Source organism: Otolemur garnettii, unplaced genomic scaffold (genome assembly GCF_000181295.1).
Source record: "Otolemur garnettii isolate 467f Iridium unplaced genomic scaffold, OtoGar3 scaffold00005, whole genome shotgun sequence".
Lineage (NCBI taxonomy): Eukaryota > Metazoa > Chordata > Mammalia > Primates > Galagidae > Otolemur > Otolemur garnettii.
The window spans coordinates 14,750,520-14,765,680 of NW_003852400.1; the positions used below are offsets into that span (position 1 = coordinate 14,750,520).

Consider the following 15,161-nt stretch of genomic DNA (forward strand, 5'->3'; position numbering starts at 1 on the left):
ATCTTTAAAAAATTAAGCCTAACTGTATGCTTATCCATGGTTTTCTGAGTGTTCACAGTTTCTGAGATGTTGCATGTCCTCCCTAGTTTAAATTAACAGATTTCTCTACCCATTCAGGTTTATCAAGGTAAAATAAAAAAGTCTTCATTTTTAAACTCTGAGGGGAGTTGGCTTGTAGGCCACACAGAGAACAGACTAAGAGAGTGACTGGAAAAGGAGATAATTGAGCCAGTGTACCTTTATGGTTTTCAATTCCATGCTTTCTCTAGGCTCCCTGCTTTATTCACCCATCCACCTTGACATCTTGGGGCCTGAGAACTCTTCAGTCAAGGGCTGCAATGGGAAGCCAAGAAAAGTGAGGTGCCAGGAAGATGGAACCCTGGTCTGCATTACAACCACAGCTCTAAAGACAAAAGCAAAACTATGAGCAAGGCACTTATCACACCTGCTCTGTGACAGAGGGTTGAGATTTGCATAATTCCCACTGGCTTACTGCTTTTGTTTGGAAAGCAACCAATGGTAATCTGAAATCAGTCATCTGAGAAATATTGTCCCCTCCAAGTCAGATTTACCAATATTCATTAGCTATTTTAGACAGAACTCTCCTTCCAGGGGTCATTAGTAAAATGAAAAAAGTCCAAGAAATTAAAAGCCTGACTGGGACATTTTGTTCAAGGAAATTGGAGATCTGTTTTTGAAGCAGCAATTATTAAGGGAATCTTAAGTGTCTTTTGTAGCTCAAAAAGTCTTGAAAAAGGAGTTGGTAAATGTGTACAAACTGAGGTGGGCCCTATCTAAATAATGCAAATAGACCAGGGGACCCTCTCCAGTCCTGGAGCTTGAGATCTATACTGAAGCTATTTTTACGCACCAGTATTCCCTACTTCCATATGGTTACTTTGACTGGGTCTGTATGTAAGACTGAATATCTCCAAATCCAGTTATCACAACAATAAATGTTATATAAGTTTGAAAGCTTTTAAATCAACTTTGCTAATTGACTTTGAATTAATTCACTTGATTTAGTCTTATCATTTGCCAATCACTATTCATAATAGAGCCCTGGAATTACAAAGGGGGAATTTAGGAGAGTATCTGGCTTTGGATTAGGTAGGTGATTAAATCACCAAGGCCAGGTGATGTGTTATTTTCTTCTTCAACAACTCTAGAGACTGGACAAACTCTAAAGGTGGTAAGCTCATAAACGCAAAAAACCTGTGTACAAACAGATTCTTCTAAACTGTTTTGCTGGTGGTAGGTTGTAGTGATCTAAACCAGCAGTCAGCAAATCATAACCCACAAGCCAAATGCTAGCCTACAACCTGTTTTTGTAAAGCCTGTGAGCTAAGAAAGCTTTTACATTTTTAAGTAGTTAGAAAAACATCCAAAGGAGAATATTTCATGACACATGAAATTTAAATGAAACTCAAATTTCAGCATCCCTAAATATGGTTTTGTTGGAATGCAGCCACACTCTGTTTGCAGATTGTCCGTGACTGCTTTCCTGCTGCAATGGCAGAGTTGAGTAGGTACACAGAGACCACACACCCTGCAAAGCCAAAAATATGTATTACCTGATGGTTTCAAAAAAAGTTCACTGCCCTCTGATCTAGACAAGTGCAATAGTAATATTAATATCAATTGTAATATTAATAGTAATTAATTTTCTTTTCGATTTTCACCCCCATCTTAAAGTTCTACTTCTTTCATTTATGATCCTAAAGGAACTCATTTAAAAAATGTTAAACCAAAATAAATAAAATTCAGAGAGTAATTTGTAACCAGTTACTGTGAAGGCAAACTAAATTTTAGTTTCCCAAGAATGAGACAACTATTGAGATTTTTAAAAAGTCTATTCCCATCAGGAACTGTACCTTAGGGCAACCTTAACTTGGTCCTTGGGCCTATAAACCAGGGATAACATTCATTACCATCAAATAGATGTGAAGGAATTTCAGGCCCTCTGAAGATCTACTCTACCTTACCTATTCATGTAAAAAGATAAACGAGAGCAGCACATTGTCTTTAAGCTTGGCCAATGGAGTTATCTTCCCACCCCTAACCCCAGGGAATTTATTTTAATAAGGAAGAGAGAAATGAGCTATTCATTAGCTTCCCATTAGAAATGACCATGAGCTACTGGAATTGGCTGTATTGATGAACATTAAATGACAGTTGGCCAGATGGGTCTTGAAGAAGCACAATCATGACCCACCACCTGGGGACCTGAAGACCTCAGATGGAAAATGACTGAACATGAGCAATTCTTCCACATAACAAATTTAAATCTCCTTTTTTTCCCTTGGGTAAGAAAATAAAGACAGACATCTAAACAAAAACACTATGAAATACTTTTAATTCTAGACAGGATTTGATTATTAGTAACTAAAGAGAGAAGAAAGTCAATAATAATAAAATTCAGTCTTTTTAATCAAGTGAACACATATCAAATTGCTCAACATTGTTAAATGGCATGATATAATTTATCCATAGAAGACAGGGTCACATCCAGTTGAAAACTGATTGAAATATGTTTTGACAGAGTGCTAAAAGATAGAGGCAACAGTTGACTTAGTGAAGTATTTAAGGCTTCAAAACTGTGCCTATTAGAAAAATAATAAATAATCTCTCTTCCCCCCCACTTATAGGGGGAAAGGAACAACAAATGTCAATGAAAAGTCACAGACACATGATTCATTTGTTTATGTCTTTCAGCATTTCATTGGGCTTTGCAAAGGGCAGACATAAAACGAAAGTGAATTTTATAGCCAGGATTGGCATGAGTATTTTTTCAAGATATTCTTTCTTTGATGCTGCTTCTGTGCTTGGAATAAAATAGCAAGCCACTGAGATCCAAAGGAAAGATGGGACTGAGCTGACAAAATCCATTTAATATCTAAAATTAAAAATAAAATAAATAAATTCTTCAATATCAATGACATTTTCAGAGAGTTCATTAAAATTTAAGGCATTTTTGACATGTAAAAGATTGTAGCCCAGTGACAGGAGAAGAAAGAAGCTACCTGGGAGCAAATCCCAATTATCTTTATGGATTGGAACATACATAAGGAGCACAGCTGAAGGTGAAGAGAAGTGACAGGTGACTCTCTAGAAATTTTCTGACTCTGTCCAGTCTATACAATTTTACCAGGGTTCCTCTGAAAGGACGCATTTCAAATGCATTTCTAATCTTCTGTTTAAATTTTGATCAAGATGAGGAAAGCCTCCTCAGCACTCCGTTAGCAGGATAACAATGAGCTATGCAATAATTTCTTCTTTATGCAAAAGACTCAAGAAATTAAATGCAAGAGAAGTTTATGCTAAGTGATGCCCTCTCTGAATTCTGTAACAAACAATACAAGAATAATAACCTCCCATATACTCATATGTGGAACAGTAGACATACATATAAAACATGCATTCAATAGTAAAAGGATGGTTTAGTGTTTTGCCCAAATAAGCACAATTACTCATTTTTCTTCCATTTTGCATAAAAATAAAGAAATTGCCTGCAGAATCAGAAGTTACAACTCATACTTCACTAAAATTCTTGGGGCAAACCTTTCAACAAATTCTACCCATATTCCCTGGCTCTCTCAGCGAATCACGAGTCTTTTTAAAAATCTGAATTAAGATCTATAAAGATTACTGTTTATTGGAAACAAACCAGAGCACCTTAGATCATCAATGGCCAGGAAACTCCCCTCTTTTCCAGTTCTAAAACAATTAAGATTTACACAAAGTTAGCAAAATTAGTCAAATCCATTCAAATTTTTTTTGAATATCCAAATTGAGATAATACTCATTACCTGTTATTGTATTCATAGGAAATATTACAATTACCTGGATTACTTTTGAATAGGAACAATACTTATTTCATAACTGCTTTATGGTACAACCACTTTCTTATTATGAATACAAATATGCAATTTCCCAAAATTGGATTCCTGCTTTATTGGCTTAAAAAAAAAAAAACTTTTAAGAAAATGGTGATTCTCAGTGTATTGTAGCAGAAAAATAGCCCTATACCATCCAGCTCTTGACATAGGACAAATGTTCCACTGACATTTTCTGGATGAAATTACCCAAGGACATTTTTACAACTATTTGCACTTACAGACTCACTTTCTTCTCCACCATATTGCTAGTGATTTGATAAGCAGGCTTTCCCACTTACTTTAAACTATACCTCCAGCACTACATGAACTCTTTTAAGCCATTTGACTTATGTGATAGTACCACCTTGTTTGTATTAATGGACGGTCAAGGCTTCCTCTTGCCTTTTGTTCGTTTGTGTTATGATTCCTTCACACTTTCAGTCAAGCCCTTCTTACCAGTTTGAGCAAGTATGGAATTTCAAAGACAATTCTAAGTTTAGATAACTCCAGCACACGCTAACTCTTCCTAAAACATTGCTGATCATTTAAGTTTCTGAAATCAAGAGAAGATACCCTATGGAAAAAAATGAAAAATTTATTGTCTTCATTGCTCATCATTTTTAATAGAAAAGCTGTTTTAAAGTCTCTCAAGAAAATAAATAAAGGGAAAAATAACCATACCTTAAGAAAATTTTCCAATCTTTCCCAAAATACATACAAAGAAAAAACATAAATGGGATCACAGCACGTAAGCTCACATCTGCCCTCCATAGCACAATTTATGTAGACATCATGAAGAATAAAAGTCACCCCATTAATTATGTGGCATGCATCAGCAGTGCACTGGTGGGCTTAAACTTGGTTTTCAGTTATGTGTATATACAGATAAATCTCTTCCTGAGTTGAGTTTCATCTTCAGTTGAGATCCAAATCATTTGTTTTCCTTTTTTTGGCAAGGTACTTGACCATGTGATAAGGCAATCAAACATCTCAACCTCCTTCCCTTTTCAGTGATGCGGCCCTCCTCAGTGACATCACCAATGCGACGGGTGTGAGGACAGGCCCTAATATATGGTCCTGTAAAACTAGAGCAGGTTTCTCAGTTCTTAGTCTGCAGACTACAGCACTGTCTCTTCATATATTTGGGGATCTCGAGGATTTCAGTTGAACAGATTCAAAATGGTCTTCTTTTTCCTAAGAAAAAATATTAAAAACAAAATCAAGTCACTGATATTCTCATATAAGATTTTAGGATCTTACATGTCCAGAAGGAAAGTTCTAGAAATCATTTCAATCTATGTACCTGCCGCTTACGATTAGGATTTTACATTTAAAGGAGAGTAGTAGATGTAAAACAAATAGGATGCCTACCCTGAAGGGCACTTTGATGTCCAAGAGATAAGACAGACAAATCCAAAATAGAAGCAAACACATGATTGCAATAGATACCAAAAGATGTAGTTGTGATTCCTGTGAAGAAACCACTGAGACCCTTCCTGAGGGCACACCTGACCTGGGTGCTGAAATCAAAGACCTTGCCATGCTAATTGTGGACAAAATAGAATTGACACAAACTAAATATTCTCAAGACAATATACAATAAATGACATGGAAAAGGACAGCAGAAATAAACGAGACTGCTCCTAAGACATAAGATTATTTGGGTTCACTGATAGGTTGTAGAAATATCTCTTGGGCACATACCTACTAAAGATATTAAACACATCATCTTAGATAACAGATGAAAATTTTAACTCAAATATATCAATACTGGCAATATGTTAGTATATCATACATTCAAAATATAGCCTATTGGCATGGTGCCTGTGGCTCAAGTGGCTAAGGTGCCAGCCACATACATCTAAGGTGGCAGGTTCGAATCCAACCTGGGCCTGCCAAAAAACAATGACAGCTGCAACCAAAAAACAGCCGGGCACTGTGGTTCCAGCTACTTGGGAGGCTGAGGCAGAAGACTCGCTTGAGTCCAGGAGTTGGAAGTTGCTGTGAGCTGTGATGCCACAGCACTCTACCCAGGGGGATAGCTTGAGGCTCTGTCTCAAAAAATATATATAGCCTATTAAAATAAATTCTTTTTTTAATGAGGAAAAAGAGATATAGGAGATAAGGTTTCTCCCTAACTTTTTATTGTTAAAGTTAGAGAAACCTTTCTGAAGGCTGCTGGAATGTGGTAGAACTATGCTATTAAAGAGAACAAAGATGTGGGTGGCACCTGTGGCTCAGTGAATAGGGTACCAGCCCCATATACTGAGGGTGGTGGATTCAAACCCTGCCCCGGCCAAACTGCAACAACAACAACAACAAAAAATAGCCAGGCGTTGTGGTGGGCGCCTATAATACCAGCTACTCAGGACAATGAGGCAAGAGAATCGCCCAAGTCCAAGAGCCAGAGGTTGCTGCGAGCTTTGTGACGTGGCACTCTACCGAGGGTGACAAAGTGAGACTCTGTCTCCAAAAAAAAAAAGACGAAGAGAACTATGATTATTTTTGAAGTAAAATAAACTAAATAGAAGAACAATCAGTCCTACTACAAACAGATGTGGGTTTAAGGCTGAGATCAGTGGCCCTCGCCTGTAATCCCAGCACTCTGGGAGGCTAAAAAGAAAAGATTGCTTAAGGCCAGGAGTTCAAGAGCAGCCTGAGCAAGAGAGTAAGACCTTGTCTCTACAAAAAAAATATAAAAATCAGCTAGATGTGGTGGTGCATGCTTGTACTCCTAGTTTCTCAGGTCGCGGAGATAGGAGGATTGCTTGAACCCAGGAATGTGAGGTTGCTGTGAGCTATGAGGAAGCCACTGCACTCTAGCCAGGGTGACAAAGCAAAACTGTCTCAGAAAAAAAAGATGTGCATCTGAAGTAGAGTCGTGAAATGAGAAAACAGGAAGTAGAGATTGAGTAGCTGTCATGAAGGGGAAGTTTGCTTTTGTGTTTGCTTTCATGTGAGTGATAAGTCCAAGAGCTTTAGGGCTACAGGAAAGGGACTACAGAAAAAATTCACAGCATAAACACCAACCTCACCTTTTCCTGCCTTTGCTGAGGTGACAAGCCTCTGGGGGAGCAGACTTGACTTGCCTGAAGTCTCATGATCATTAACACTTAACAATTTTTTAGAATAACCACTGACAATTCAAGCATTTATCCAGCACTCTGTGTGTTGCAGGAACAGGACTGGACATCAGGGATGCCAAAGTGAGTACAAGAAAATATCTGCCCTCGGCTGGCTCACAGCACATTAAAGGAAAGAACTTCAGGGTATCATCAGCCATGAACTAAAAAGGAAGTCTGAGATTTTTTTCAGCCTTTTTTTTGTTGTTGTTGTTTTTTTATTAAATCATAGCTGTGTACATTAATGCAATCACAGGGTACAGTGTGGTGTTTTCACATACATTTTGAAATACTCTCATCAAACTGGTTAACATAACCTTCATGTCATTTTCTTAGTTATTGAGTTAAGACATTCATACTCTGCTTTTAGAAAGATTCACTTGTACCCTTGTAGGATAAACCATAGAGGTGACCCCACCCATCACCCTCCCTCCCCCATCCATCCCCCTCCCCCTCCTCTCCTACCTCCCTTTCTATATTTTAAGGCTATAATTAGGTTATAACATTCCTATGAAAGCTAAAACAGTTTCAAAGTTTGATTCAACATGTCCCTGAAAGGAGAGAAGGCAGAAACCTATTGGTTATCCTCAAAACAATATTGAAAGTAACATACTGAAAACCCTTTAGAAAGTCATGTGGAGACCACAGGGCTTTAGCTGCCATACCCTCCGCATTCTCCCGGGGTTTTGCTTCTATTGCTGGTATGGTGGAATATATCCCCGTGTGTGTGTGTGTATCTTAAGGAGTGCCACCAACTGGCTGTGACTTCTTGATGGCAGGAACTACATTATCTGGCTCATTTTTTAATTCCCCTGACACAACTCACGGCCTAGCACATACAAGTTGTTGATCAATGGTTCTGAAAACATTTTTAAATACTACAGTGTAGAAGGAAAAAACACGGATTGGAACTCAGGAGATGTGGCTTCTAATCCCTATCTACTTGCCCCTGGACAAATAAGTGAACCTCTCTAGGTCTGTTGATTTAAACAGGGCTACCACACGGGAGAGTAGTAAGCTCTAAATTCTTTATAAGCTCTATATTCTACTAAGAATCTACTCAAAAGTCAATGTTTCTCAGAAGCTTCTCCATACCTCGTCAGTACCTACCCTACCACATTCCCACTGTCTTGCAAACAGAGTTCCAAGAGACCCTATGCTTGTTCTTTCCATACTGGATAATCGTGTGTGTTTGTGTGTGTGTGTGTGTGTGTGTGTGCTTATGTGTGCGTGGTATGTCCTTCTCCAATATTCCAGATGGTATTTGAGATAAGAAATTGTACCCAATTTGACATAGTCCCCAAACCTAGCAAAATATCTTACAGTGTCCCGTAAATGACAATGAAACAAATTTTTTAAAAAATGAAAAAAAATTGAAGATATTTTTTAAATTGCTGAGTGAGAAAAGTCCAGAAAAAAATAAATCTATAACTAAAACCCTACAAATTCATTGCAGTACTAGGGAAATTCCAAATAAGGTATAGCCTTTAGTACACAAATAGGGTACATAAGATTAAAAAAACCTACCTGACATAGCAGTTAATAAACTTATAAACGTTTTGCTCTATGAAATAGTACATAACAAACTTTTTCAAAAATAGACACACAATAAGACATGTACAGTGATATTTATAGCAGCTTTATTCATAGTCGAACACTGGAAATAGCACAGGTATCCAGCAATAGAACCAGTAGATTCTGATATAGCCACACAATGTACACTAGGAGCAGTATACTACTTCTGAAGAAAAAAGAATCTATTTCTGTTTAACAGAAGAAAGAAAAAAGAATCTATTCCTGTTTAAATGAATCTCAAAGCATCTTTGTGAGTGGAAGAAAATTTAACCACAGGTATTACCACGTGATTACAGTTTTATGAAGTTCCAAAATGGATGAAAAATAATCTATGATTTTAAACGATCATTACAGTAGTTTCCTTTGAGGAACAGACTTCATGCAAAAGGATATGAGATTACTGTCTGAGGTGACACGAGTATCTCGATAGGATGTGAGACTGTACATGTATCTGCATTTCTCAAAATACATTAAATTGCATTTTTATGATTTGTGCATTTCACCGTAAAAAAACTTAAAATAATGAATTCTCATCAATGATATATATCCTGAAGTGTTTGGGATGAAGTGTATGAAAGTCTGCAATTTTACTTTGAAACGTGTCAAAAACAGAAGCTGTATTGATAAAAGGATAAAGGGATGCACAGATAGAGAAATATATAAAAAAGTAAATATAACAAAATTTACATAGTGGGTATATGACTGTACCACTGTATAATTTTTTCAACTTTTCTGTAATATTTCAAAATTTCATTTTTTAAATGTAAAACAATTGTTATGCTGACTAAAATTACTACTCAAAACAACGTGTAGTACACTGAAACTTCTCAGGGAGAAAACTCTTATTATACTCCAAGAAGAACTGGGAGGTGATTTCAGGCTGAGTACTGGGAAGTATATTAAAGAATTCACAGTTGAGCTGCCTGAAGGGACCCTGCAAGTTGTTAATTCTCCTCTTCTGCACTGATCAGGCATCAGTCGTAGGTGTGCCCCATGGTTGACTCTTAAACAGCACAGTTTTGAACTGATCAGGGCTACCTACATACAGATCTTTTTCAACCAAACACAGATTGAAAATACAGTATTTGCAGGACCTGAAACCTGCATATATGAAGGGCCGACTTTTCTGTGTACGTGGGTTCCACGGGGCTGTCTGCAGGACCTGAGGATGAGTGGATTTTGCCACACATGGGTTCCTGGGGCCAATCCTCCACTTATACCAAGGGATAACTACTACTAAAATTCATGCTGTGGGGAAAGAAAGTTTTGCTCTCTTTCAGACAATAGTTAGAGACGTACATCTGCAATGAACACTAACTGGGGAGAAAGTGGAAATAACTTATTGAGTGAAATCTGGTGAATTAGTGGCATTTTGGCTGGTTCACTTTAGGGGTGATTTGGCAGGACTCAGTGTAAATAAGAATGGCAACAGACGGGCCAGTTTAGAGCTCCACAGCTTTTCTAATCTATCATGCCAATTTTAATCCATTTGAAGATGACCAGAGGGTCTCAGAGATTTTATGGTGAGTAATAAATACAACTATGGAGCCATGGCCTTCTCTGGAGATTTCCGAGATGAATTCCCATACAGACACTCAGTGAAGCATTGACTAGTATTTGGGCTCTTACTGCCCCAGACTGGATTTATAAGATGGAAGAATGAGAAATTGCCCCAAACAACTCGGTGCCCATAGCACAGTGGTTACAGCATCAGCCACATGCACCGAGACTGGTGGGTTCAAATCCGACCCAGGCCAGCAAACAACACCAACTGCAACAACAACAAAAATAGCCAGGTGTTGTGGCAGGCGCCTGTAGTCTCAGCTACTCTGGAGGCTGAGAATCGCTTAAGCCCAAGAGTTTGAGGTTGCTGTGAGCCGTGACGCCATGGCATTCTACCAAGGGCTAAATAGTGAGACTGTCTCAAAAAAAAAAAAAAAAAAAGAAAGAAAGAAAAGAAAAGAAATTGCCCCAAAGGAATCCAGTAAGTTAGTATAGTCAGTTTTTCCAGCCCAGAAATTTCCCCTGTCTTTTATGTTAAAACCAGACATTAACTTAAATATCCTACAATAGAACAAGAAATACTCTGACTTAAGATAGATCCTTTTTTTCTTTCTTAAGGCTCTAGTATCTAAGTCCAAATCAACAAAAGGACATAAAACTGCAGGTTCAGACAGAAAGTAATCTGGCTGTAGCCTCTGACTCAACGGGGCCCCAAAGCTGAAAAAGATGATGTCAGTAATGATAACCGTGGTATTAAACACAGGACTCCTGTGTTGGCCTCAAACATTGGAAATTTGGTTGGATCACGAGCAGCTGTTGTGCTGCTCAAAAACAAATGCAAATGCCAAAATCTTGCTGCTGTCACAGAGCTTCTCTTTCCCTCTGCACCCTTCATCCCTCCCTCCCCGTCTACCCCGACTTCAGCTGCTTCAAGGAGAAAATGACTGGGAAAGGGACCAAAGCTTCCCTGTGACAGAAAGGGAGTGAAGACCACAGACACCCAGCTGAGTCTGCCAGGGAACCTGAGAGAGGGGTTCTCAAGCATAGGATTCCATTGGTTGCAGACACCCACGTCACCATCCTATCTGACTGAACCTATGGGAGGAAAAGGGCACTCAAATAATGTGGTTTAAGAAGGTTTGACATAGGAAAGGGAAGATAGTGTGACTTGGTGGAGGGGCTCTATTGTGCCATTCAAGATACTGCTGTTGCTTCTCCTTCTGAGTCTACAGTAGGACTTCATGTTGTATGTTTGTACTTCCCCCTCCCACGAGTGCTAGAGGAGATTCCCCGATCAAGAACAGCCACATGTAGAGAAGGGTCAAAAGGCTACCCCGGAGGTTCCTAACTCCTCTGCCATTTGCAACAAATGAGTGGGCTAGGACTTCCCACAAGTTCCTCTACCTTCTGATGCCCCAAACAGTCATGATCCAAATGATGTCCTGTTGTCAAGGTGGACATGGCCATCTCAATAGCCTTGCTGTATTACACTTCCACTAGCAGAGGTGGCTGACAAACCCCCACAAAACTCACAGACCTGCCAACTAAATAAAATTCCTTTGGACTATGTAGGCAGATTTGCAATGCTAAATCTATCCAGCAGTCAAGGAAAAAACCCAGAACCTTGCTTGACTCTTTGCTATGAGAGACAGCATGGGCCTCATCTGAGTTCCCTACTTGCTCTTTTATATCAGCTAACACACAAAGGAGCACCCCTTAAATTGGGCCCAAATAAATAGGCTTTGTTAAAAGCTGCCCAGAATGCTGAGACATACTCTCTACTTTTGTGGCCTCACAATCCTTTTTTTTTTTTTGAGACAGTCTCACTTAGTCACCCTTGGTCGAGTGCTATGGTGTCATAGCTCACAGCAACCTGTCTTGGACTCAAGCAATTCTCTTGTCTCAGCCTCCCTTACAGGTGCCCACCACAGTACTTGGCTATTTGTTGCTGTTGTTGTTTGATTAACAGACCCAGGATGGGTTCAAACCTACTAGCCCTGGTGTACATGGCAGGTGCTCTAACCACTGAGCTACGAATGCCAAGCCTGGCCTCACAATCTTAGTAACAACTTTGTGATATAATTCTCTGTGAATAATTAATCATTTTGCCAACTGGAGACTCTGGCAACTGGCAGCAATCTTACCCTAGAGACACCCGCAGAGTGTTAGACTTGTCATCTCCTTGACATGGCTATAGCCCTTTGAAAATCTGCCATTATTTTGTTACTGAGCTCTAGTCAAAACTGAATGTCATTCCCACATAGACCTTTTAACACTATAATCTGATACTGCCATTTAATGTGGGTCAACAAGGTGGAAATTGCCCAATGAACGTTGGTTAGCAAATATAAATGGAGTAACATCCAAGATGCAGTTGGTCTGAGCCCAGTGCCATCTTGACCTGACATGAAAATACAGCAGCACATACCCTTTGGGGGAAACCTGAACCCCTACTACACTCCCCAAAACAAAACCACAAAACCATTGGCTCAGTGGGGCCCTCGATTCATCTAGGTTCTATGACATGCCTAGGCCTGGTTCACTGAAGCTTTGGCTAAGCTGAAACCCAGTGGTATACAATGGCTGCTACAGATATTCAAGCTAAGCCTCATATATGCATAACTGAAAACCAACAAAACCACTTGGCTCAGGAGGCAGAACTCAAAAGCACACTCACAGATTCAGATAATCCTTCCCTTAATAAACCTTGTTATAGTTTCAATGACTTTTGAGATATTGCCAATGGCCTGTTTTGTATGTCACCTTGAAAACTATAGACTGCCATTTTGGGGATCATGCACTCTGGAATTAAAATTTAGCTTCTGATCAAATCATCTTTGCCATTTATGTAGGTAGCCCCAATAAGGACCTATCCTGTGAAAAAGACCCAACAGACTAAATCTGCTGATAGAGACTGCACAAGACAGAGGGCCACAAATGCTTCGTGGATTGTTCCTCTCACCCAACATGGTAATGCATCTGCCATCAGAGATGGGCACAAAGTAAAAAACTCTTTTCCTGATGCAGAGGTTACTATAGCATGCCAGACTCCGGAGCATCCCAAAAATTGACCAGTTTTTCCCTGGCCAACTGATTACAGCATACTGTTGGCCCCTTCTTTGGGTTATCAGTGGTGCATCATCACTGTTGACACCTGTTAAGTATCAGCAGTGCTGTTCCAAACTGATTAGCTAACTCTAGTCACACCACTGTGGACCTTGAAACAAATCTGTGTAAAGTTTGTAGCTTTATGAACTATTTGCTTTCTGACAATGGTGTATCTTTTAATCACAAAAGCTACCCAGAAATGAGTTGAGTGTAGATGTATTTGATGGACCTTCCACACTTCCTGCTGTCCTAAAGGCAAATGGGGTTACTGAGTAAGCATCAGAGGGTCTTCTCACAAATTGACTCAAAAAGATGTTTGACTCTATGTCCCAACTTCTCCTGGTCCACACATCTTAGTAAGGCAGTTTGATCACTAATGGCCACTTGTTGAATACACTGGTCACAAGTCCCCCTACTATAGCCCAGATGAACAAAGGTGGGTGTACTTTGGGTATCCATGGCTTTTTTAATACCCATGTCCCTCTTGTACATAAGTATTTGGAGGATAGATCTAGGTGCCAGTAAGGGATGAGCAGAAATAAGGTGAAGTTATAGTTACTGAGGTATGAAGAACTGATTTGGGGGCAGAGAAGGAGACAACAATGTGGTCTGATAATGAGGCACTTGGTGGGCACGGAGATACCTTAAACTCTGAGAGATATGAAGGAAGGAGAAACACCAATAATTGTTTTTCAGAGCCACCCACTTTCCTATGAAGAAAAATGCCTGATATGGCTCTAACTTTTCCAAGTACCTTTAACTTAACTGACTGCTGGTACTGCCAGACTCACACCACATTCTCTAACCAAAATTTCATTGCTACTCCCCTTAAATTTGCTGAAAAAAATCTACCCAAAACAGGGAGGGATGGTCTTAGCCCCTGCCCCAGAAGAATACAAATCAATACCTCCATTCCCATGGCCGACATTCAGTCACTTCAAGAGGTAGATGAAGTTTGCAGTGTAGACAAACTTTGAACTGACTTTCCTTAAGCAGTCTTCCCAAAGACAAAAAGAGACACAGTTATATGAGATGAATTGGAAATCTAAGGTTTACTATCCAGCAAGGAAGCCACTCACATGTGCGTCAACCTGGGCTGCCTGAGTAATGTAGGTCCTATTCAGTGTGTCCAGCAATTGCAAACATTGTTTTTTGTCTTTCCAGGGGCATCATGTGTATCTCCACACTGAATTTCGTATGTGTAAATCACGTATTAACTCACTTCCATCCCCAAATGATGGTAGCCTGCAGCCTAGGAGTTATTATAAAATATCTTCAACTGTTTATGGAAACACCCCCCAATAGATCCTGCAGCCCTTATACAACAGTAAGGACCTGCTAAGATGAGTGAATAATTTATTCACATTCATCCTGTGGGTAGTTCTCCAAATCTGTCTCTGACTTTAGCTGAAATAATGAATGATACCAACTCAGCCACTGAAGTCATTCAGAACATCGACTCATTATCCATATATTGTTAATGACAATATAATTGCCTTCCATGGAGGGAAGTGCACAAGATGATGTGCACGATCACTGATACATCGCATTGTATCTGGATAATGTAACTGGATTAATCCAACTGGATTGTTGGATTGCTATGATCCTAGCCTAGATCAAAAGAAAAATTACCCCTACCATGGCCCATGTATCAAAAGTAGGAGATGCAGTGGTTCTCCCTTATCCACTAGGGATAAGTTTCAAGATCCCCAGTGGATGCTTGAAAACAAAGATAACACCAAACCCTACATTTACTGTTTTTTTTTTTCTTCCCACTAGTATCAGGATAGCTACTAAGTAACTAAGGGGTGGGGAGTTTATTCAGTGTTGATCTGTTGGACGAAGGGATGATTCACGTCCAGGTTGGGATGGAGCGGAATACTACACCACTCAACACTGTGCAATTTAAAACTTTAATGATTAAAGAAATGATTTAATTATGATTTAATGATTTAAAATGATTTAATGATTAAAA

General features: G+C 39.3%; 1 protein-coding gene across 2 annotated transcripts in view; it reads right to left on the minus strand.

Annotated features, from left to right (window-relative positions):
- Positions 1-1,431: 1,431 nt before the first annotated feature.
- KIAA1324L (KIAA1324 like) overlaps positions 1,432-15,161 on the minus strand; it is a 99,795-nt gene continuing 86,065 nt past the window's right edge. The window contains exon 20 of one of the 2 annotated variants that reach the window (XM_003782635.1): positions 1,432-5,072. In XM_003782635.1, coding sequence (XP_003782683.1) covers positions 5,013-5,072 — 60 coding nt within the window. In that variant the 3' untranslated portion in view covers positions 1,432-5,012. The remainder of the gene's footprint in view (positions 5,073-15,161) is intronic. The other variant, XM_012811437.1, reaches the window with a different exon arrangement.